General features: G+C 49.5%; 2 protein-coding genes across 2 annotated transcripts; both read left to right on the top strand.

Annotated features, from left to right (window-relative positions):
* The first annotated feature begins 8 nt into the window (after positions 1 to 8).
* Positions 9 to 9,396, top strand: VWA5A (von Willebrand factor A domain containing 5A). The gene is made up of 18 exons (XM_026857134.1): positions 9 to 235; positions 1,356 to 1,414; positions 1,790 to 2,037; positions 2,143 to 2,365; positions 2,729 to 2,871; positions 3,024 to 3,132; positions 3,558 to 3,691; positions 3,904 to 3,992; positions 4,445 to 4,589; positions 4,895 to 4,974; positions 5,474 to 5,585; positions 5,915 to 6,079; positions 6,224 to 6,327; positions 6,683 to 6,864; positions 7,044 to 7,229; positions 7,696 to 7,919; positions 8,129 to 8,255; positions 8,459 to 9,396. Exons 2-18 carry the CDS (start codon positions 1,366 to 1,368, stop codon positions 8,536 to 8,538), a joined length of 2,400 nt encoding a protein of 799 aa, XP_026712935.1. The 5' UTR covers positions 9 to 235; positions 1,356 to 1,365; the 3' UTR covers positions 8,539 to 9,396.
* Positions 9,397 to 17,910: 8,514 nt separating this feature from the next.
* LOC113484662 (olfactory receptor 49-like) lies at positions 17,911 to 18,925 on the top strand. Its single transcript, XM_026857128.1, is given in 2 exon segments — positions 17,911 to 18,245; positions 18,247 to 18,925. Coding segments are annotated over 2 exon segments (1,014 nt in total).
* Positions 18,926 to 24,818: the final 5,893 nt, after the last annotated feature.

Genomic DNA, 24,818 nt, shown 5'->3' with positions numbered 1-24,818 from the left:
GGCCGTCCGTCTGTCCGCCTGCCCCTCCTCCTCTCTCGCCATCCCGGGCACCCCTCTGCAGCCGCAGGCCGGCCCCTCCCTGTGCGCCCAGCGCCTCCTGCTCTGTCTCTCCATCCCTCCCTCCTGTCCCTGGGCCCCCCCGCTCTGCCCCTCCCTCTCTCCCCCCTTCCTCTCCCCTCTCTCCCTCCGGCCATCGGAGTGCCAGTCCGCCCTGCTGGCCCTGGCCCTCATCCTGGTGAGTGTCGCTTCTTTGTGCTTCCCTTTGTTATTCTGCCCTTACTCTCGGTTCCCTCTCTCTGTTCACCGGGGGGAGCTCGCCCCTGTCCGATCCACCCCTCTGCCCATCCTTCAGCCCAACTCCCCCGAGGACTTACACCCTATTTGCTCTGCCTGTCCACCCCCAGCATTATGGGGGGTGGGGACTCTCCTGGTGCTCCCCACCCTCTCGCCGCAGAGCAGGAACTGCGGAGATGGAGGCAAATGTGTCTGAACCAGAGGGATTGATGTGGATGGGTTTGGGGGGGAGGGCAGTCCCCTTCACCTCCTGGCACGTGTCACCTGAGCTGCACCCTTCCCCAGTGCCTTTCTGGGATTTGCTCTGCAGTCATGGAATAGCTGTCCCTGGCCTCATTTCTCTCTCCATCACGTTCCCCCTTATCATCTGGACTTTCAGCCTGCCCTTGCAGGTGCTCTCTCGCGTGCAGCTGCATTCACACAATACTGTTGGTGATGGGCACCTGCTCCTCTCTTCCAAAATGGACCCCTCCACCTGTCCACCCGCTGCTTTCCACAAACATCCTGGTGTCTCTCTCTTTGTTCACCTATGTGTCCATCTGTCCCAAAATGGACCTCGTCTGCCAATCTATCCATCGAGCCATGGGTGGACAGCCATGCATTGTTCATCCCAGTAGAGGCCTGCCCACCCATCCTCCATCATCCACCCATCCATCATCATCCATCCATCCATCCATCCATCCATCCATCCATCCATCCATCCATCTTCCATCATCCATCCATCATCTATCTATCCATCCATCCATCCATCCATCCATCCATCCACTCTTGATTTCACACCTTCTTCCCTCCATCTCCCTTTGCTATCCCTTAGTTCTCTTCAAGATTCTCCCAAGGTGGGGATGGGGTGCAGACCTCCTCAATGCAGAGATACTCCTGGTGACATCCCAGTGCTCATAAATATGCATTTCTGAATCCCTGGGTTTTCTCTGGCTCTACATGGTGGGCTGGGGCTTCCAGCTATGTATGTAGGAGAAATGACAAGGAATCATCATCGTATAGGGGCTGCCCTGTGGTTTCTGTGGTTCTCTCCTCTAACAGGAGACTCTTCTTCTCTGCAGGTCTCCAGAAATGTGGCATCAGAGCTTTGGACTTCTAGGAAAATCCTACACCCATGACAGTGAGCCAGGGATCAGACAGCTGAGGGACATCTGGGGAATGGGGAGTGCTCTGAAAGCGGGACAAAGAAAGGAGAAGGATAGGCAGCCACAGGGGGAAATAATCTGGATGGGATCTTCCCAGAGTGAAACAAGGATGGGAATGGGCAAGATCTCTACAGGAATTGGGTGGAGAACAGAGGGACAGGGGGAAAGGGAAATTGGAGAGGTGGGAGGCAGACAGTTTTCCACATCAGGCTCACGCTAGACCCTCAGTAACGTTGGTCACCTAGTCTTGGTTTCCAGGGTGGGAACAGCCACATACCTCTGAAGCAGCCCCAGTCACCTCCTTGTGTCGTTCATGTGTGCTGATGGACAGGTTGCATCTCTCTCAACAGCAACAGGTTCCTTTCTGTTGGGGAAGTGGCTCCACGTACCCCTGTACTCGGTGCCTCTGTGTAGTGCTGTGGTGGATGTTGCTATCCAGGATTATGTGGCTGACGTGGCCTCCGAACTCATCTACCAGAACAGGAGTCAGATCTCCACAGAAGTCGTTTTTGTCTTCCCTCTGGTCTCCCACATATCCATCTACTCCTTCCAGGCCTGCAGTGAGGATGCCAAGGTCCAGGCCCTGCTGCGGGATGAGGTACCAGTGTCCAGGGACGAATGGGTGAACCACCACAGGGGCATGGGATGAGCAGCCCATGGCTTGCCTGGTGATCCACTTTCTGTCCTTCCCCTTCCCACCCAGGCCCAGCAGCTGCACGAGGCTACAGGGAGCTGGGAGAATCTGGAATACCTTCAGAAACAGTCTGATTGCCCAGGCAAGGTGTTTGCCTGCTTCCTGGGCACCCTGTCCCCTGGCAGGGAGATGGTTGTGACCTTGCGCTATGTCCAAGAGCTGCCACGGAAGCCAGATGGAGCAGCCCATTTTGTGCTGGCACCCACATTGCATCCCCACACACATCTCTATGGTGAGTGACCCCACTAGGAACCTGCCCTCCCAGTCACACACCCCACACAAGGGCCACAGACTCCCCGTGTACTTTACAAACAGACACAATGCAACTTCCCTTCACACCCACAGGGATACCCACATTTTTCCCCCATGCAGCCGCTGGACAGATACACATATTCCTCCTTGTGCTCCATGAGGGGATCCACACCTCCCACAGCCATTCCCCATAAACAGACTCATGGACACCTCCATACGCCTTATTGACAACCCCCAAATCTCTCCATATGGCCTCTATATGGATGCCAAATCCTGCCCCTCCCCCCCCACCCCTGCAGGGATTGCCTTTGCCCTCCCCAGTGCCGTGTTTCTCTCTCTGCAGTCTGCAATTGTCTCACTGGCAAGCTGCCCTACAGCCTGCTGCTCACCGCTAGCCTGCAGTCCCCCCGTGGAGTGGCCAATGTCCAGGCCAACTTCTCCCTCACCCCTTTGCTCTACACTGCCCAGGACCGCAGCACGGCACAGGTATGCCCTCCTGGGTGCCAGGACCCCGGGGAGCTGGGGAGGGCTGTCATCACTGAGAAAAAGGGGATGCATCAAGATCAGTGCCTGTGTGCCTGGCCCGGTGTTGGGTCGGGTCCCCTCCTCCCATGTCTAGTCAGGCACCTCTTCTCCAGGTCTCGCTGGCTGGCAGCCCCCCAGATGACAAGGATTTGGAGCTGCTGGTGTATTTTGGAGAGCCCACAGCAGTCAGTGCTGTGGTGGAGAAGGGAGACCCCGCAGCACCTCCAGACGAGTGCAGCTGGGGAGGGAACCTGAGGGCACTTCTGGGTTGAAGGAGGAAATGAGGCACGAGGACACACTGGGGGTTCTGGGGGGGCGAGATATCATTGGACACTGGTATAGGAATGGGAGGCATTCAGGTGGGATAGTCTGGGTCCTGGGGTTCCAGGGTGGGGTGTTAGGGACACTGTGGAGGGGCAGGATGCGTGCAGGGAGTTCTGCGTTAGGGCTCACTGGGTAGCTCTGTTGGAGGCACTGGGTTGGAATAGGCACCGGGCTGTGCAGTTGGTGGACAGTACAGTAGGACATTGAGGTACCAGTGTGGCACATCATGGGCTCTGGGGTGGTGGAAGCTGAAAGCACAATGAGAATCAGAAGCAGGATGAGGAGGGGGGTGCCTACGTGTCCTTCATCTGATCCCATACCTCCTCCAGGTTCTCTGCTCGGTGACCCCATGGTGTTGGTGACGCTGGCACCCAGCATCCCTGAGGCAGTGCCTGGGCAGCGCCAATCTGGAGAGTTCATCTTCCTCCCGGACACCACTTTTCTTGAGCATGCTCAGGTACCCCTGCAGAACAGGGACCAGGGTGGGGTGGAGGAGAAGGCTGAGGGGGAGCGGGCCAGGGCAGGCAGTTACAGAGGGACAGAGATGTGAGGAGGGACTGGTGGGGCTGAAATGGTCCTGGAGTCCAGAGGCTTTAGGAGGACCTGGGCAAAAGCACCTGTACCCCACACCAGTGCCTCCCAAGTCCTGCCTGCTGTGTCTTTCCACAGGACTCCTTGCTCTTCCTTCTCAAATGCCTGCCCCTGGGCTGCTACTTCAACATCTACTGCTATGGAGCAACCTCTGGGGGCATCTACCCGTGAGCAAACATGTGGCAGGCTGGGTGCGATGGGGCTGGAATAGGTGCTGGTGGGTAGGGCTGGATACTGCGGGGCATGGCTGGGTGCTGTGGGGCTGGAATGGGTGCTATGGGGCAGGGTTAGATGCTGGAGGGCAGGTGTGCATGCTCTGAAATCGCCTGGCTGGTACAGGACAGTGTTGGGTGCCGGAGGGCACGACTGACTACTGTCGGGCAGGGGTGGATTCTGGGGATGGGATCTTTGTGGCACTGTGGGAGAGCACCTCTTGGGGTGCTGTTGAGCTGAATCTTGTAGGAACTATGAAGCCGTGTCTCTTCAAGAACTACTGTGGGGCAGGGACTTGCAGAGGACCCTAGGGCATAGCTGTGGGAAGCGCTGTGGGGCAGGGTCTCAGGGGTAATCAGGGCTGGCACAAAGCCATGTGCTCTCCAAACATGCCGTGCCCCCGCAGGCAAAGTGTTGAATATACTCAGGACAACCTGACCGAGGCCATGCGGCGCATCGCCCCCACCGGTCCCAGCCTGGGTGACACCGATCTGCTGGAAACCCTCCGCTCAGTCTACAATACCCCTTGCCCCCGCGGGCACACACGCCAGGTCTGGGTGCAGGGGCATGGAGGGGTGGGATAGGGGTCCCAGGGGAGAGGGGGTGGCAATAGGGATGGAAGGAGCCACCCAAGGTATGTGGTGGCCACAAGGGAACAAGAAGGATACCGTGGGGTGTGGGGGAATGGAGAAGTGGGTCTGTATCTGTGGGGGTTTCTGTCCCTGAGTGGATCTCTCTCCCTGGGGTCATCTTGCTACAGGGTCTCTGCTGGGCCCCTCTCTCCATTTCAGGGGCCTGCTCTCCACATTTGGGGTCCCTGTGCAGGACCCCACCACTCATGTCCCCTGTCTCTCAGCTCTTCATCTTCATGGCCACGCTACCCCTTGACAAGGAAGCCATCGTTGCTGAGGTCTGCCGTCACCGCAACAGCCACCGGTAATGGGGACTCTGCCCCCAGTCCTCCCGTCACGCTTTGGTTGTCCAGTCATTCTAACCCTTATGAGGGCCCCTGTTCACCAGTGCCTGCCCCAATCCTTGCACCCCTCCAGTGTCCCAAAGACCCTTCCCACCCTGCACAGCTCTGCTGTAGGACTCTTTGCTTACTACTCCCACAACCAAGGCACCCTTCACAGAGCAGGAAAACTGAGGCACAGGGCTTCTACACCCTAATGTGCCCCCAAACTCTACCTCAGCCCCACTAGACTGACCCCAGCTCTGTCGCAAGTCCCAGCTCTCCTCTGCCAGCTTCCTGTCCAACCCCTGCTCCAACCCCAGTCCCTCATTCTATTCCCTGCTCATCTTCCTGCCCCCTTGTTCTGCGCCCCAGCTTTGCTCCTCCAGTTTTAACTCCAGCCTGTGTTCTCCAGCTCTAGCCCAGCATCCTTGCACCCACCCATGGCTCTCATTTCTGACACCTTTCCCTGCCTCCCCATAGGTGTTTCTCCTTCTGCTTTTCTGAGGACAGCGCTGCCCTGGCTACAGCCCTGGCCAGGGAGACAGGGGGTGAAGCGACCTACGTCTCCTCTGACAACACTGTGATGGCTGCGGTAGGAACCCAAGAGCCCTGGCAGGTCCCCCTCTAGTCCACAGACACACGGACTTCGAAGCCCCCCAGCATCTGAACTGCCCTCACACAGCTGCCTGAGGAACCCAGGCACTCAAGCTTCCCCTGACTCTACCCACCACCCACCCCACTGAGGACTGAGGTGCCCGGGGTTCTGCCCCCTATAACCCACAGACTGACTGTGCCCAGGGAACCCAGCTGGTGCAGGCTACCACACACACTGCAGTGTCCCCCAGGGAACCCCAGCACTGGGGGCCATGGGCTGAGCCCTGGTGGGTCTGCGAACTAGGGCGTCCTGTTGTCTGTCCCCAGGTGCTGAAGTTCCTGAAGAAGGCTCTCAAGCCAGCAGCTGCGGGAGTCTCTCTGAGCTGGACCCTGCCCCGTGGCCTGGAGGTTGAGGTGCTGGGCGGCACCCCTCAGTTCATCTTTCAGGGTCAGCACAGCCTCCTCTATGCCCAGATCCATGGACAGGCACAGGTGAGAGCCGGGACCACAGACATCCCCAGCCACCTCCCAGTAGCCTCCCATTAACCACCAGCAGTCTTTCAGTAATTTCCCAATATTGCCCAGTAACCATCTTATGTCCCCAGTATCTTCCAGTAGCTTCCTATTTGTTCCCAGGATGCGACACTGGCCAAGGGGGTCATGACCTTGCAGTACAGCTTGGACAGCCAGGATGTCACTCACACGATCGAATTCCCACTGTGCCCACAGGGAGATGGCCGGTGAGAGCCTGCCCTAAGGGAAGAGGCATGCATCCCCCTCATTGCTGACATGGACTCCAGCTGAGAGGGGGCCCAGATAGCTTGTGCACTCCCATCTTCCACACGCAATCCCAAACTGGCAGAGAACCCAGGTGTCCAAGCATGCCCTCCTTCCCTGCTTTGACCCCACATGGGTAGGACCCAGGAACCTGGGCATCACTTCCCTCCAGAGAGACGAGGACCCAGGCATGCAGGTTTTCCCCCTGCACACCCTCATCCCTGAAGGGAGAGACCCAGGGTCCAGGCTCTCCCTGTGCACCTTTCCCCAGCATGGAGATGAGCCAGGTGGCCGGGCCTCACCCGTCTCTGTCCCCAGGCTGGCTGGGCACCGTCTGGCTGCGAAATGCTTGCTGCAGAGGTTGTTGCCAGAGGCTGCAAGTGGGTCAAGCGATGAGCCCAGGCGTCGTGCAGTTGAGATCAGCCTCACTTCGGGGATCATCTGCCCCTTTACCAGCTATGAAGGGGTTCGCACATCACAGAGGGTCAGCTGGTACCAAGGTAAGGAAAGATGCTTGCAGGAAAGAGCTGGTGAGGCAGCTCCTTGGAATGTTCTCATTCCACTGGAGCTAGAACCCCAGCCACAGGGCACCCCTAGTCTCACGGGGTAGGCCCCATCACCACCAGGTGCTTCTTTCCCGTGTGCTTAATTCAGTTCCCTTCCCTGTTTGTCCTCAAAGGGCCCCTGGCACTCTTGCCACCCCGCCAGTCACTCATCCCCTGCCGGATCATTAAGCTTCGTGGCCTTTATAACGCCTCTTGCTGCCATCCTGTGACCATCTGGGTCCCACCTGACTGGTGGCTTGCCCTCCATCGACTCACTCATGGCATTGCTGCCCTGACCCAGCAGGGAGCTTCCTCAAAAGGTATGGGATAAGCTAACATCTTATAGGAGGGTTATGCTGCCACGTCTTGCCCATGGCATGGAAACCAATGACTTTTGCCTTTAACCTTTCCCTTAGTTACTGTTAAACGTGAAAGTCCTTCAGCAAGTATGAGACTCAGCTCAGGGACACCCAGGGAGGGGAAAGGGATGGCGCTAGATCATAAATACACATTTGGATAAGATGTGTTGGAGGGCTATCAAGAGAGGTCTTGGGACATGGATGAACAGGAATACCAGGAGAAGAGGCAACGGTCCAAGGTGGGGGTGAGTTAGTGGTGTCCAGAAGGGCTGTGGGTGGGAGTGCTTTGGGGACAGGCAGGAAGGAGTTTAGACTGCAGGTAACTGCCTAAAGAAGAGCAGAGATAATATTCTGGGACATTGCAGAGGGAAGTAGAGAGGGGTCAGATTCTTGTCATTCTCTCAACCCTCCTGTTCACATGTTACAGCATGTAAACCACCACCACCACCTGTTTCTTCTCTCAGGAATGTGGATTACAGGGATATTTTTTGGTGCTCTCCAACTTTTGGGTCTTGGTACACCAAAGCCTTTGCTGAGTGCCAGGAGCTGGTGGCACTGCAGAATGTAGATGGTTCCTGGGCCCTCAGCTCAGGGCTGGCCTCTGTTCTGGAAATTGATGAGGCTGAAATCAAGGGAAAGATGCCTGGTGAGGTAAGAGGAAAACTGGTTATGGTGGTAGCGTGTCATCCTGGGACAGTGGGAAGCCCTTGGCTGGTAGCAACACTGGCATCCCAGGGGCAGCCAGAGAGCGAATGAAGGAATCGGAAACCAGAAGCCACAAAGGAAGGGGTGGGAAGCAGTGAGGGGGCAGGGAGGATGCTCAGCGCTGCGTGCTGGCCCGAGTCATTGTTCTCCTACAGGCCACGGAGCCAAGCATCTGGGCCACAGTGCTGGCTGTGACCTGGCTGCACAGAAACAACGAGTGTTACCAAGACCTCTGTGAGCTGCTGGAGGCCAAGGCTGTGACCTGGCTGTGCAGCCGAGCTGGTGAGTCTTGAGGTCTGATCCTTGCTGATCCCCACAGCAGATTCTCCTCCCTTCTGTCTCCACTGGGACTTGCCTCACCCCTTCGCAGGACCACAGTTTCCTGGGGGCAGGTGAAGGAGTCCTGTGTCCCCTTTCTCCTTCCCATCTGTGGACTCCCCCTCCTGCCTGACTCCCTCAGTGCCACTCTCTCTCCCTGACTGCAGTGTCCCAGCTGGACAAGTGCCTGGAGGCTGCCAACACCCTCCTTGGGAGCAGCGTGAAGCCAAGTGTCTTCAGGCTCTGAGCTCAACCCATGCCTTGTTCTAGAGACCCGCAGCACCTGCAGGTGCCAGAAAGTACAGCCTAAATTCACCTACCGTGCTGGGATACCAGTGTCGTTACCAGCTGGGATCTTTCATTACAGATGAATTCTCACTGCCTCTGTCTTATACTGGTGGGCAGAACCTGTATCATGCTGAACTCCTCAAGAGAAAGGCTCTAGTTCAGAGCCTCCAGCGTGCTTGGTTTGGGGGGAAGTGGGAGTGGGAAGGAAATATCACATTTCTCAGTGGTCACCCTTACCAAATTCGGCTTTGGCAAAATGGGCTCCAGGCCTCCACAAAGATGGCGCTTGGGGACACGGTTTAGTGGTGGACGTGGTAGTGTTAGGTTAACAGTTGGGCTCAATGATCTTAGGGGGCTTTTCCAACCTAAACCATTCTAGGATTCTATGGTTTCTATCTTGACAAGAGAGCGCTGTGCACACTAGGAAAGATGAGTCTTTAGAGGTGTCAACAGCAGGCGCAATAGCTGTGGCTCCCAGTGAAGGACTCCTCTTGCATCCCACTTACTGACCTCTTCACGTTACCCCAAAAGTCCAGGCTGTGTTGGGAACTCCCATATCTGCATTGCCACGTAAACCAATGGTTTTGGAAGCAAAATTCTCATCTACATCAGACCCAGCCCATCATGTCCAAAAGAACTCGTGGGGCAGGATTGCTTTGAAAACTATCAGCACGTTGGAGGTGGAACTGCAGGAGCTTTTCATTACCAAACCAGGCATGCGGTGTACTCTCTCCTGTCCCAGGGCCCTGAATTCATGGGTTTCACTCCATGTTGTCAAAGTCTCTGATTCATTTACCAATAAACACTGAATCTTCTGCAAACCAAAAGGTGTGACATAGCCTTTATTTCAGCTGGGCCTATGATCCTTCCTTCCAGGGGCCATCTAAGTCGCCAGGAGGGGCACGAAAGGATGTTGCTTCCCAGAGAGCTGTGTATTCTAATACACTAAATAAGGTGCTGCCATTGCTCTTGGAAGAGCACAGACCTGTTCTAGGTGAGCGAGACAAGAGCTAGGGACTTGCCAGGCTTTTTCTAGACTACTTTTAGCTTAAACTTATTTCAGTTTGATCTTAGCGGTAGTGGCTGTAGCCACACTTTGCCCAGCAAACAGGTGACTGATGTCTAACCCTAGTGTAATAGAAAAGTTGTCAGGTGGTTAATGTCCAACATGGTTTTAGCTTTAACTTTTTGACTCCATTGGAGCATGCGACTCCAAAAAGAAATGCTGCTCTCCCTTTAAGCTTTGCCTCTGCTGTCTGGAGCAGACACAGCCCATTGTGCACCAGGAACCCCCTCCTGCCCTAGAGGTCAGTGGGGAGACAGAGGAGTCACCTTCCCCAGAGATGCAAATGGGACTCGGCTGAGAGGAATGTGCCCTCCCATGCCCCTTGGGGTGTAGAAGGAGGAAAGAAGGGCATTGAGGACCCCACATTTTGGAGAGGTGAATCCTGACTGTGAGGAAATACTGGTACCTCAGCTTACCTCAGCCACCAAGAGATGTACTGTTGATCCAGGGAGAGGTTTTGGCTTCTTCCCTCCAAGAGACTCCCAAGGGTGGCTTATCTGATCCTACTTTGTTTGTCTCGCATAGCCTAGAGGAAATACCAGACGCTGCTTCTTTCCTCCCTGTTGACCACTGGCAGAGGCTGAAAAGGCATCCTCGGTCACTCACAGCTGCCTAATTCTGAAGGAGTCAGCCCCATTACAGTCTTCGGCAGGCTGTGAGCTGAATCCCCTTTCCAGAGCCCCACCAGGCTCTGCTGCATCTGTTTGGACAAGCCTGTGCTTGTTGGTGCTTGTTGCACCACCTCAGTTTCTTTTTCTCGGAGCAGGCTGAAATGCTTTGGAGGCCTAGGAAGGGACAGCTGTTACCTGAAGTCTTGAAACAGTTTTCACCAACTCAGAGCTTTCACCCTCGTCAGGGATAGATACACTTAGGCAGTGCTCCCTCCCTGAAATCCCAAGGGAGACACCCTCCAGGACACTGATTATTTCCATAACACTAGGAACTGGCATTCAGGTGCTTTGGGCCCAGAGCTCCATCTGTGGAAGGAAGAGTGAAAGAGATGAACTTCCTTTTGGCCTTCCTGTGAGATAAGGGGTTTCAGAGCAAGTAGGGAGGGAAGCCATATGGGGCAGAACAGGTAACACCCAGACCTGAGTCTTTGTTCCCAGCACCATCACAGGAAAGGCTCTCACACTCTTCATTCAGTGTTCATTTGGGGAATCTCTCCTAACTGCACTTGTCATCAGCATCTCCAGACACAATTCATCCCAGCCTAGGAGAAAGGTGTATTGAGAGTTTTTGGTGCATTACATTTTTTGAGCAGCCTGTCCTGTGGACCTGTAGATTTCTACGGGCCATCTGGGTGCTTTCCTTCACCATCTGTGTCTCCCTCTAAAGGCTCAAAAGCAGTGGGAGAAAATCAGCAGGGACATCACTGGGCTTATCCACAACGTTGGGAAAACCCTAGCATGCAGTCTGGGCAGAGGTTTCTGTTCCTCAAGCATGGACTCGGGCGTGTAATGGGTATTTACCGCAAGCATGCACTAGAGGATGCTCCTGCCCCACTTCACCCTCTGTGCACTCAGCCTCTTACTGGCAGTACAGAGCAGAGAGCCCCAAAACCGCAGCGGAAAACTCAGAGGTGCTCAATACCTGCAGTGTCGATTCTTCTACTGACAGAGAAAGGGCATCTGGTGGGATGTGACACCAGTTGTCTGTTTTCCTCGTTCTGTGGGGAGGAAAGTGTAAATCAGTATTAGTCAGTGAGGAAAGAAATTGTTGCTATAAGAAGTATTTCTGTAATACCTCACGCGGACTGACATGTGGTCATGGTAATCACAGCAATAGCAGCTGCTTTTATGTCAGTTCTGTTTGTTTGAACTTGCCAGTATGCGCCTGCAGTACAGCCGTGATATGATTAACTCTGGCAGTTGGCAGCGGAGACTCGTCATGGTCATGGTCACTGCTAGCGGTACAGGGCTCCAGTTACGCAGGCACCTGCAGATGCCTTAGGACAAGCACTCTCAGATCCCTGGGAGCTGCCAACCTGCCGAGGTCCACAAGACCTGCGTACCAGCCCTTAGAGTCCACACTCGGGCCATGGGGGTTTCAAGATCATCCCACCTGGCATGTTGAGGAGGCCTGGAGAAGACCTTTGCCTCCTGTTGTGCACTGGAGCGGCTGCTTTGCTCCAGTCCCAGTAAGAAAAGCCCTCAGACCCTGTAAACTATCACTTAAAAGTCTATTTATCCAAGCTAACTCTGTAGAGAAAGGGGATGGTTATAGAAAATGTCATTCCCCTTCAGATGCTGGAAACACCAAGCTGTAAAGCACCAGTGGGGTCTCCAGCCTGGGTGCAGCCCCCGGCACAGATCCCATACATGGAAGTGTCACTCGAGCTCCTGGAGGATTTTCCTACAGGAAAACAACTGTATTCATCATTTCTGCTGTCAGACAGAAAGGACGTTCACGTGTTCACACAAGAGCTTCCCGCCGCACTTCTAAGCAAGGACGGCCCAGCCCTGCCCGCGCCTGAGCCTCCTCGGGTTAATGTGTACATGAACAACTAACTCGAGCTGGCCTTCCATCCCCTCCGATTTCAGCACCCGCCGGCTCTCTGCACTCCCTCAGTGTCTCCAGGCAGGTGGCTGCTGTTTGTCCCTGTTGGGTCAGCTCTGTCTCCTGAAGAGTCGACTCCGAGACTGACCCAGAGGCACTCGGCCGCTTTGCCCTTGTTCTGCCGTTGTTCTGTCAGAGCCGTTATTGCAGTGTCCATCCCGTGACGCAATAACAAGCTGGATACACCCACACAGCAATTCAGGAAGCAACGGGAGCTTCTGCCTCGCCATACACAAAGCTGAGTGTATTTGTGCTGCTCCCTCTTTCTCTTGCCGTGGATCTGAGATTTAAATCTCCTCTTACGCACTAAGGTGTCTTTCTCCTGCCAATAGAAAAAAGGAGAAACCTTTTACACTTGTGAAGAGCGTACTGAGAATAACTTCAGGCACAGCAACTGCGCTGCTGAAGTCTGAGCAAATGCCCATTCCCTTTTTATTCCACAGGCAGTAGCAGGGACCTCCTTGGGGCGACTCATCTGCTTGGTGGAAAGGTGCGCTCCTAGGACGAGCCCTCTCCTAGTACACACTCCTCTTCTCGCACTAAGTGTGGAGCCCTGAAACGTGAATAAGACACCTGGAATAAAGACTCTTGGAACTACGATTAGTTTAGAGAGGAGATATTGCTTTATTCTGCACAGGGTGCTGGTTGGAAGAGTCCACAAATCAAACACCCCACAAAAAAGAACTTTGAAGTATTTATACACTCCAAACTACATGATGTATTTACTATAATGATTATTGGTTAATTACTTATCACTTCTATCCCTCATTGGTTAGTTACTTGCTCACTCTAATTTAAAGTTACAGTGGTGTCTAATTTTCTGCACAAGCTCAAAGGATGAGGGTCTGTATTCGGGCAGCGTTCTTAAACTGATTTACATAAAACAGTTTTAAGAAGCTTCCATGTTCCAGGATGTTTCTCCTCTTCAAGGATGTTAGCTGCTGATTAGAAGTTCCTTAGTAATTGTTGATTGTTTGAAGACCAGACTGACCTATCTGATGCATCCAATTTGTCCTTATATTTGAAGAGAAACACTTGTATGGACAATAATATGTACTATGAGTCCTTGGGTGTGATGAGAAGCATTTGTGGGGCTGGCAATGTGTGAGGAGAAGCAATTTTGTGGCCTGCAATTCCCGGTAAACAATACATTCTCTCCCATGGGTAGCAAGCACATAAAATTTAAGCAACTCTGAACAAGACCGACCTCTTGTTCAGGGTAACGAATACAGCCTGATTTGTGCAAAGCACTGCTTTCCCTCTGGTAACACTTTCTTTCAGAAATATTCCCTCTCTCAGAGGTGCCCTTTCTGACAAGAGTGAAAAGAAAGATCCAGAACACTACATGGAGAAAGGGGAATGGGAAAACCAGACGTCACCAGGAGAGTTTCTCCTGCCGGGGTTCAGGAAAGCACCTGATTCCAGGTGCCTCTTCCTCCTCTCATTGTCTGTGCAGAAGCTGTGCTTGGGAGCATCTTCGTGGTGCTGGTGGCGACACCAGCATTTCCACAGCCCAATGTATTTCTTTCTGGTGAATTTGAGTAGCTTGGAGATGTGCTGTACATCCATCAACCCACCTGGCCAGCTTCCTGACTGGGCAAGGACCACCTCTGCTCAAGACTGCATGGCTCAGCTCCATTTCTTTGGATATCTTGCAGTCTCTGAGTGTTACCCACTGGCCACCATGTCCTACAATCAGTCCCTGGCCATATGTCACCTCATGCTCTGTACAGGCATGATGAACTGGAAGGTGTTTTCCCAGCTGGCAGCTGGCTCTGGGCTTGGGGCACTGACTATATTCACAATCGTCACACACGTCACACAGGCTGGAGAAATAAGGCCTCTGGGGACCTCCCACCTCTGACCCTCCGTTAGACCATTGCTTCAGGGAGAGAAGACTCCTGCCGGCTGCTCCCATGGTGAGATCTCTGTCTGTAGCGCAGTGCCGAGGGATGAGCTTAAGAATACAATTCAGTATCCTCAGCCTAGGCAGCTACTGCCTTACCTGTGCTCTGGGACACAGACCTGGCCACCAGCTGTGGCCCCAGCTGACTGTGTGTCTCTGGGTGTCCCTGTGCCATGTCTGCCAGCCCAGTGCAGTCATCTGGGATACCCCAGAGAGCAGCAACCCTTGAGGCACCACCGGATTGGGACAGGCACCTCACAAATGTAGGTTTGTCTCAACTGCCCACGAGTGTTGTCTGCTGCTCTTTGTTGACCACAGAATTAAAAAACTAGTTAAGACCTGACTAATTATTACCTGCCTCAAGTTGTGGGGCTGTGCTGTGCTTACAATTTAAGCAGTCTCAGCTACCGCACAGAAAATGCCCACCTTAGTTCTGCTCCACTTACCACAAGGTTCTGGCATCTGCACGGAGTCCTAATCCACACGAACAAAGTGAGCACTGCAAGAACCTTTTCATTAGCCCCGTGGTGACAGAATCTCAAATCTGCTAATTATTGTTATTCTTTTTTAAAATGACCAGAAGCTCAAAGTGGTTTGAGGTTTTCTTTTCTTCTTGAATCCCAGCACTTGGCTTACCAGAGGCATCTGGAATCCTATGAGGGAAGGTTGCTGGAGTCTTCTGTTGGAGGTGGGTTTGCATCCCCTGCTCCTCTGAGTAGAGCTGTGCTGCATTAGCTTGTAACTTCACCATGACATCTAGGAGCTTTTGTCAAGCTGGATCACAGAAACATCAGGTTGCTGGAGGTATTTACTCTTTCCGACAGAAATACCATTAATTCCACACACTGCCAATGACAGTGAATATACAGAGGAAAGAGTATCACTAGGAAAGAGAAAACGACCTGAAAATGCTTGCTCACCACTTGTAATCTATCCTACTTAATGCAGAAAGCTTCAGAGAGGCTACCCACATGTTGGGACAGGTCTGAAGGAAGACAGTCTATGCCGCACCGTTGATAACTCTCTTACAGCATTTCTGTCTTTCAGATTTTTACCAGAGCTTGATCTTCGTCTTATGCTAGGGACATTTCTGAGGCAAAAGAGAACGTTGGGGTTTGAATTGAAAGCAGATTGCCTTCTCTTCTCTCCCTCAATACTTCTGCAAAAATACTCTGTTCTCATGGAAAATGAAAGCAAAGAAATCTCTATGCAGTATTAGCTGTGGATTGTTACAAAACAGGTTTTCATACCAAAAGTGAGTTTCCTTTTTGGACCTGTGGAAAAAAATTGCCTTCTGCAAGAAGAAAAGAGGAGTGTGTTTATAAGGATTTAGAATGCAATTCTTCACTGACACTAAGGAGCTGTTTCCCATCACTGACACTGTGATGGGAAACAAAGTACAGAATCCTTTCAGAGCATTCGCCAAAGGCAAGGGCAATGTGCAGAAAGTTCTGGTCTCTATAGTTCTCTGAATTTCTGTTTTGAGAATAAATTACCAATTTGTAGGGGGAAATGGAAAAGTCCTGGTTTGTTCTGCATATGGCTTTTCCTTGTAAGAAATTCCTTTTTATTTTTCAACTGAATCAAATAAAGGCAGTAACTTAACATCACGGAAATGTAGAAGACAGGCTTGCATCTCCTGCTGCCTGGAATAGAGCTGTGCTGTATTATTGTGACCTCTAGGCTCCGAGGTGATCTCATCAATGTACATAAATATCTGAAGGGAGGGTGCAAAGGGGACAGAGCCAGGCACTTCTCAGTGGTGCCTAGTGACATGACCAAAGGTAATGGGCACAAGCAGAAACACAGGAAAATCTGTGAACGCAAGAACCTTTTTTATTCTGAGGGTGACTTGATCACTGGAACAGGTTTCCAACAGGGGCAGTGGAGTGGCTCTCCTTGGAGACATTGAAAACCCAACTGCACATGGTCCTGCGCAACATGCTCTGGGTGACCTGCTTGATTGGAGGGGTTGGACCAGATGACCTCTAGAGGTCCCTTTCAACCTCAAGTGTTCTGTTACTCTTATTCCATGATTCTGTGAACCAGCTGTCCCCAAAACCTGCCCACAGAGGTGATGTGTCACAGCAGTGTCATCAGGAAAGTTCAGTGCCCAATTATTCCCTAAGCTGGAAACAGAAGAGAAATGTAGAACTACTGGGAAGAATAAAATGTGGATCTAGAGAAAAACGGCTCAGCTGATGTACTCCATGTCAGAAACAGGTAAATGTGAGGCACAATATAATCTGTAGGATAGGTTGTTGTACTTCAGTTATTGGTGCTCCTCTGGGATGACTGAAGACAAGAGAGACATCATCAATGGGCAGGTGACCTTTCCAGTTAATGGAGTGAATTTCCAGTGCAGGGTTCATCTCATGCTAAAATTAAGCCCTAAAGCAGTTCAGAAGGCAGACATAGTGATTGTGAAATAGTGGCTATGAGCATGCTCATGGGAGTTTGAAGGCTTGAGATAATACTAAACTGAGATGAGCTGCAATCTGCTTATGAAATCCTTGCTATCTCCTCAACAGATCATTGTTGCAAATTTATCTTTTTTTTTTTTTTTTTTTTTTTTTTTTTTTTTTTTTTTATTAAGGAAAATTAAGGAACAAAAAAAAAAATATTATCAGGGAATGCCATTTGTGCACAAGAGCTATTCTGTTTTTCATTGCATTTCTAGGATGTGAAGAAGAGACCTTGCCACCTCACTGCCATCTGGAAACTGATACAGACCGGTAACCCACAGGAATTGGGGAAGCTATTGTTTTTATGTTACCACAAATCTGGGAGAATGTGATTAAAAAGTAGAGCACTAAAACTGGTATTTGTCTGCTAAGTCAGGGAGCCAGCCTGGAAAATAGAAATTAGTCAGAAATGTTAAAGTATGCTTGCAGATCCTGACCTGTGGTACCACAAATAAGACAAGGGAGGATTTAAATCTCTTCTCGTCATCTAGGCTCAGTATCTTCAAGAGTGAACACATGCCAGTACTTCAGACACTCATCTTAAGATCCACAGAAAATCTCTCTGGAGATATTGAATCTCTGCCTTTGCCAATGCAGCAAATACTGAGGAATACACAGATACTTAGACAAGTATCAATCTACAGACAGGTGAGATGAATCACATTCAGATTTTTATGGAAAAGGGTATGCTGTCTCATTTGGAATCTGTCCTCAAAGGTACTATAATGCATGGGCTCTGGGTTTTGTAATGGATACTGGTAAGAAAGGTACTCAGGTTCTGTAAGGTATTTATTAAAATACCATGTTTTGAAGCTAATATGAAAAGGGAAAGAGAATCGTATAGATGATCTTATGACTCCTAAGGTGCTGGGAAGCCACAGTTGTGAAATATTGGATGGATTACTAGCCAAGGCATAGCCCGTTACACTGACCTGTCTGTGGAGTAATTCCCACACATTATGGTATTTGAAGGTCTTACCAGATTTTCTTAAGAATTATAAAATGCTATTCATGATTTCTCCTGTCCAGCAAAAAGATGTCCACATGAGAACATGCTGCTTCACTTTAAGATGAGGACAAGAACATTCTGGTGCCAAGTGGGAGCTGCCTAAAGGCTGCTTACTTATGATTTGCCAGATAAGTTTGTCCTGTGGCCAAGTGATATGTGCAGCACAGGCAGGTACCTACTCAGGTCAACTGTCACAAAGAGCACTCAGTCTTTGGCTTACAACAGTCTTCCAGTTAGGACCACCACACATACGACCTGACTAGGGTTTCATTTCTTCTTGCAACAACTTTAACATCCTCTTTTTAACTGTTTTACAGCTATCAGAGATGAATCAGACAACAGTGGAGTTCATTCTCTTAGGACTCACTAGCAACCACTTTTTGGAGAGCATCCTAATTGCTACTCTCTTTGTTGCCTTCCTCCTGATCCTCCTTGGAAACATCATTGTCATCACCATCACACTGGTGGACCAACACCTTCACATCCCCATGTATTTCTTCCTCAGGAATTTCTCCCTGGTGGAAATCTGCTTCACTTCTTCCTTCATGCCAAGAACACTCTACAGCCTCCTCACAGGAGTAAAAACAATTTCCCTCTCTGGATGTTTCCTACAGTTATCCCTCTTCTTCATCCTGGGTATCTGCACTTTCCTCCATGTAGCTCATGTCCTTTGACCGCTACATGGCCATCTGCCGCCCTTTGCATTATGCTGCCTTCATGAACAACAGGTTTTGTCTCCAGCTGGTGCTTGGCTGCTGGGTGGCAAGTTTTTTCTTGATGTTCTCCCCACTCACAATTATGTTTCATTTGCCATTCTGTGGATCCAACATCATCAACCACTTCTACTGTGATATAGCGCCATTGCTCCAGCTGTCCTGCACAGACACAGGCCTCATTGAGAAAGTAATGCTAGTGATAAGTGTTCTAATATTACCTGGCACCTTATCAGTAACTGCTTTTTCCTATGCCTACATCATCCATACTGTCACACACATCCAGTCTTCAGCAAGCAGGAAAAAATCCTTTTCCACATGCTCTGCTCACCTCATTGTGGCCACTATTCTGTACAGCAGCTCCATCTTCAGGTACATCTGACCAAGGCAGCGGGGTGGAAGGGACTGTGACAGAGTCGAGTCTTTCCTCTACTGTGTGATTACTCAGCTATGTAACCCTTACATCTACACCCTCCAAAATGAACAAGTCAAACAGGCCTTGAAAGATCTGCTAGCAAGGTGTTTTGTAGGCTCTGATGATATTTTGATATCCAGAACCACAAAGCAGGGAGTTCATGTGAATGACTTCCTAGCAGAGTTCCCAGTACCCTGGGGGCAGGGGGGGTAGGAATAAAGATGATGCATGGGGATTAATTAGGTGGAATTCACCTCACCTTAGTGTATAAAGAATATGACAAATGCCTGTTTCTCTGCCCTAGCTACATACAGCATCTCTTTGACTTAATCAGTAGCAAGTAGCCACATTTGATCCATTTGAAATGAGTTGTGATGAAATCCAAGCCAGACAACACCGACGTGTTAATAAACTCTTTAGACGTCTGTAGGAGATGAAAATAAATACTGTTTATACCTCAGACAGAGATGCTTAACCTTCAAAGCAGATGACACATCATCACACAGAAAGTTCCTGTCATAATGCCATTTACAGACAGGTACATGGAGGTGAGTGAGTGATTTCTGCAAGTAGATGTTTTGCATGGTGAAAGCTGGAAGTTCATGCCTCACTAAACTATCTTCCAACACAAAGGTCATTTTAATGTGTATGTTAACAAACTGTCCGACCCTGATCGCACTAGTGTAAGCCCTTATGTCCATCACCAGTCTCATCTGGGGCCTCCACTCACACCCTTTGCACATGGATGCAGGGCTCTCATTGAAGCACAGGCCTGGGCATTCAGTCACTACCTGACCTCTGCTGTAGCAGTCCCAGTCTTCATTTCGGTCACAGTCACTCTCATGTCCTAAAGTCCACACAAACAACCCTCCATTATTATCAAGTTCTTCCTATACATTGTTTCTGTCTCCATGTCTGCTTCAGTACAATAGAGCTTAGGGGTTTCAGGATGGCCTGGGGGTGGTTTTGATCTCCTTGAGTTGTTCCATACATCAAAATCCCCTGCTACACAGCTGCTTGGGAAAGAAACTTTATTTCTCTTCTCTGCTTGCAGAGGGCTGACCAAAGGGAAGTGCTTTGATCTCTAGGCATTTCCACTACTCTTTTTTGGAATTGCATATAACCTTAGGAAACAACTCTTCAGGTCGGATCACTCCTCCCATGGATGTGCTCTGTGCAGGAACCCCTGAGATTCATTCAGAGTTCAGGGTATGGGTACAGGAATAATGTCACCTAGGTAAGCCATATAAAATTAAGAAAATAAAGTCTCAGCTGGCTGTCCACAGTCCTTCCAAATTCAACATAATACTGTGGGTGATTTATTCCATCCTTAGGCAGAGGAAGATTTCTTAGTCTTCTTCTCTGACTTTTTTGTCTATGTGATCCATCTTCAGTGACTAAAATGTGATGGTGGGGATCCCAGCTGGGACACAGAAATGTCTAACTGTGTTACTCAGGAGTGTTGTTGATTATGCATGTTTAAGTATGTAGGTATGTGTATGCATGTATCTATATATCGTAACTTCTCTGTCCATGGTCGTTTCAGAAGTGGTGCTTGAACTGAGGACGGAATTCCCAGAGCCTGCTACTTAGACGTTTTGCACCTGAAAGCCTACAGCGCCTGCACGAGGCAGGCCTTCAGGCTCTCTTTCCTTTCCTAGAGGGTAGGTGACTCAGGCCAGAAGCCAGTGGGAGAACTAGCATGAGGGGACTGTGGATGGTCAGGAAGCGAAGAGAAGGACAAGGACCTTCCTTGGAGAGCAGGCACACCTTGCTCTGCCTGACTGTGCAGCCTGTCCATGTTGGACAAGAACAGATTTTAACCTTGCCCAGAAGTGAGAGCTAAAAGCAACGGTGGCATGGAAGGTGCCTCATGAGTCATTAGGGCTGCCTTTACATTCCCAGTATGTACCTTCTGCCTGTAGCTCTGTCTCTTCTCCAAGAATCTGGAAACCGTGGAGGATCTTTGGCACACTTATTGGTAGAGGCTACGATCTGTGGTCTTTCTAGACACAGCACAAATGAAGAGGCTCCTCCGGAGGCATGGTCAGTTAAAGAAGACAATCTTCTCACATAGGGAGTAAAGAATGTCCTCTGGCAAGACCTTGTCCCAGTACGACACTCTCTCCCCTGCACTTCGTTGATGGTAAAAGGGGCTCACCACATCATATCTGGAGGCTGAGGAACAAGACTTGGGTGAACTTCACCCATACAGCTGTAAGTGCAATGGAAATTCATCTGGTCTGTCTTTTCCTTGCTTGCAGTGGATTTTATCTAATCCTATACAAAAGAGTGGACATTTTAAACAGCTGCAGTGATATTCCTCTCAATAACAGTATTTAATTTGGTATATAGTCATTCCAAAGCCCAACCAGTTCTGAGGCATTTTAAAATTCCACTAACTGGGCTTGTAGGGACAGTCACAATCGAGCTCAACAGAAAGCTTGGAAACAACAATCAGTGCTGTGGAAACATCCAGGAAGGACAAGACCCAGAGGAAGGAGTACATGGGCGTGTGGAGGGTAGGGTGCACTGTGACCATGAAGATGAGAAAGTTCCCAATGATGGTGATGGTGTACATTAAGCAGAATGTGAAGAACAGCAAGTGCTGCAGTTCTGGGTGGTTGGACAGTCCAGAGAGGACAAATGCCGCCAGCAGGGTGCAGTTTCCTGGTTCTGGTCCCTCTGTTGGCTTCATCTGGGAGGAATCAAATGGACAGATGTCAGAGGGGTAGTCGCTGCACCAAGATCACGGTGCTTCAGCCAGTTACTGAAGCGAGGAGTCTCTCGGGAATCCCTGGAGAGCCACTGGATCAAAGGGTGCAACTCTAGAGCTGGCTTAGCTGGGCAAAGACAGCAATGGCTGTGTGTGCGGAGAGCACATGATGTTAGTGCTCTCTAAGTGTCATAGTCTGGGATAGTGACCAAGCATATAGCGATGAGGAGTTGACTTTTAAGGCTTGGCTCCATCACGGGTGTAGGGTTAATTGTATTCCCCCAAAATGTCAGCTCTGTGGTCCCAACCAGTTCCACAGATGCTTTCTGCACTGAAGGGAAAGCCCCATTGACAACAAAAACACCCACAGTCCTAAAAAAATGCAAACACAAAGTAAAACCAAACCAAAGCAAAAGCAAATACCCTTTGTCTCTAGGCAGGCCAAGGGAGAAGGAATAATTAGGGAGAAAGATGCCCATAGAGAACACTAAGGCAGCGCAGAGGCTGAAGCTCAGGACTGTCTATCTGCTCCATCAGTCACGTTGCCTCATTACCTGATGATCGTTGCTGTCTGTGGGATGCTGATAGGATATTCCCACAGCACTGTGACGGCCATGGGAGCTTTGTCTTTTCTCACTGCCCAGAAGGGGAAACTGCTGCACAGAAAGAGAGAAGAAATTAGCCTGCCGCAGAGGAGAAAGTGGTAATTAATTCTTGTCATCTCTTGCCAAAGAGGCAACCAACCACTGGGCTACACCAGTAAATCTCAGGGCACAGAATGCATTTTGGCAGCAGAAATGTGTCCGTATATGGGGGCAGAGGAGGGAAGCAGCTTTCCACTGTACACACATGGACCTGGTCAACAGACCACAGCACACAGAGAAGGTCCCGTCAGGAGAGCAAGAGCGCTGCGTACAGACTTGTTGACACCCATTTGTTCTAATGACTGGGCCTAAGGTCTCATTCTCACGTTCATCATCTTTGCTTGCAGTGTTCCAGAAGGAAGGAAGGAAGGAAGGAAGGAAGGAAGGAAGGAAGGAAGGAAGGAAGGAAGGAGAATTCTTTCTTTCATTAGAAATAAAACAAAATGTGTGTTTTCTGGCTGACTACCCACTCCATACCTAGCCCATTTACCTTAAAAATATCAATGTGGTGATGAAATTGAAAGAATAGGCAGTCCAAGTGTCCATATACTTAATGAGGAATGCTGAATTCTGAGTAAGGCAGCGTCGAACATTTGTCTCTCCTACCTTGGGTTATGTTTGCATCAGTTAAGAAATTAAATACCTGTAAATTGACTGAATAAGACTTCTATTTTTGTGCAATGGACTTGTTCTCTATTCACTGCTGCTTGATTTCTTGGAATACTGTTTTATTTTGATAATGATAAATTATCAGTATTTCATTGGAATGCATTTATCTGAACAAACATTTCTTACAAGAAAGTGAGGAAAATTTATAAAGAACATGTACTTAAATTCTTCTTTAACAACCAAAAATATTTTCATGTATATTTTGAAGTTGTACTATATTTTTTTGACCAGTCATGAGTATTCCACATGAAAACATGAAAGCAATAAATTCCCTAGAATATATTAGAAATCAGAAACTTAGAAATTAACTGAACCCTTAGTAGTGTGAGCTACCACAATAGAAAAAATAAGATTTTTTTTTTATTGTTGCTGCTGATTTTCTTTACAGTGCATGTTTACTCTTTTATTAGTCAGAGACCACTTTGGTTCCCAATCAGTTATTACCTTGAGAAACAGCACTATCATTTTAGTTGTATGTTAATTATTGTTATTTAAATTTCCTTCTTTGTCAAAAGCAAAAGTTAATAATTAGATTGACAGTATGTGCTTTGCTTTTACATTTCTCTGTAGAAGAAAACAACCATCTAAGAAAGGAATGACAACTGTTTTTCATTCTGAAAAAAAATGTTGCTGAGTGTTAATGGCATTCTTCATCTCCATGTTCCTCAGTGTGTAGATTATGGGATTAATGATTGAAGTGATGATTGCATAAATAGATGACATTACTTTTCCTAGCACAAGATTTTGGAACAGATGTTCATAGATGAAGATGCAGGGTACAACATAGATACTCACCACTGCAACCTGAGCTCCACAAGTGGTAAAGGCTTTGAGCTTCTCCTCTGTGATAGGTGTCCTGATTTTGACCAGTATGACAGCATACAGCACAATCAGGCAATGAGATGACAACTGTAAACAGCCTGCTATTGGACACCATGAGCAGCTCAGCCACACGTCTGTACAGGCTGGTTTGATTACCTGTGAGACATCACAGTAAAAATTGTCTAGAAGGTTTGTTCCACAGAACTGCAACTGAATGACCAGTGCTACCTGCACAACAGAATGAACCCCCTACCCATGCTCCTGCTAGCAGCCCAAGGACAACACTGTGATTCATAATGCTCAAAGATTTATGGAGAGCACATACTGATCCAGAGCCATCACTGTGAGGAGGATGGGCACAGTACCTCTTGAGAAAAGGACGAAAAACATTTGTGTAATGCATCCCCAAAAAGCTCAGACAGGAGGTCCCATAGCATCTTGGGCAGAGTCACTGAGGATTCACTGAGGTCTACAAAGGCTAAATTTCCCAACAGACAGTACATAGACTTGTGGAGCTGTTGATCTGTGATTACTGTGGTGATGATAGTGACAATTTCAAGCCAAGTTGTTGAGTAGATTATGAGGAAAGTCATAACATTGCAGCATGGCACTATCAGTAAAACCAACAAGGAAAAATCTTTTCACAGTGGTGGTAGAATTCTCCTGCTCCATTGGTACCCAGTGGAGCATGTAATCAACAGAGATAACACTAAGCAAACTAGTTATTACTCACTGACATTTTTAGTCAAAAGATACTAGTTGATCTTCTATTATTATTCATCAAATTGAATTTCTTCTTCTCCTTCTTTTGCATAACGGTCTGTGCCTGTAGAAATCCTCTTTGCACAAAGCCTTCCAGTATGTACATGAAAACAATCAACCATAAGATTTATCTCATCTGACCCTAAATGGGAGGATTGAATTAAGATATTCTACACTCAAATTTACATATCTGCACTATAGGTGTCTTCATGTAAGCTATGCTTCTAATCTCTCATTATAGTCAGAACCACAGAATCACTCAGGTTGGAAAAGACCCTTGGGATCATGGAGTCCAACCGTCAGCCCGACTCTACAAAATTCTCCCGTACCCCACATCCCCCCACAGCTCATCCCAACGGCCCTTAAACACCCCCAGGGATGGGGACTCCACTCCCTCCCCGGGCAGCCTATTCTGCTGTGTGACCACTCTTTTGGTGAAAGTTTTTTTTCCTCATGTCCAGTCTGAACCTCCCCTGCTGCAGTTTCCAGCCGT

This window comes from Athene cunicularia (assembly GCF_003259725.1).
Source record: "Athene cunicularia isolate RWA chromosome 11 unlocalized genomic scaffold, athCun1 chr11_part3, whole genome shotgun sequence".
In the NCBI taxonomy this organism is placed as follows: domain Eukaryota; kingdom Metazoa; phylum Chordata; class Aves; order Strigiformes; family Strigidae; genus Athene; species Athene cunicularia.
Note: the sequence above shows the minus strand (reverse complement) of the source record. Positions and strands in the feature narration are given on the sequence as shown.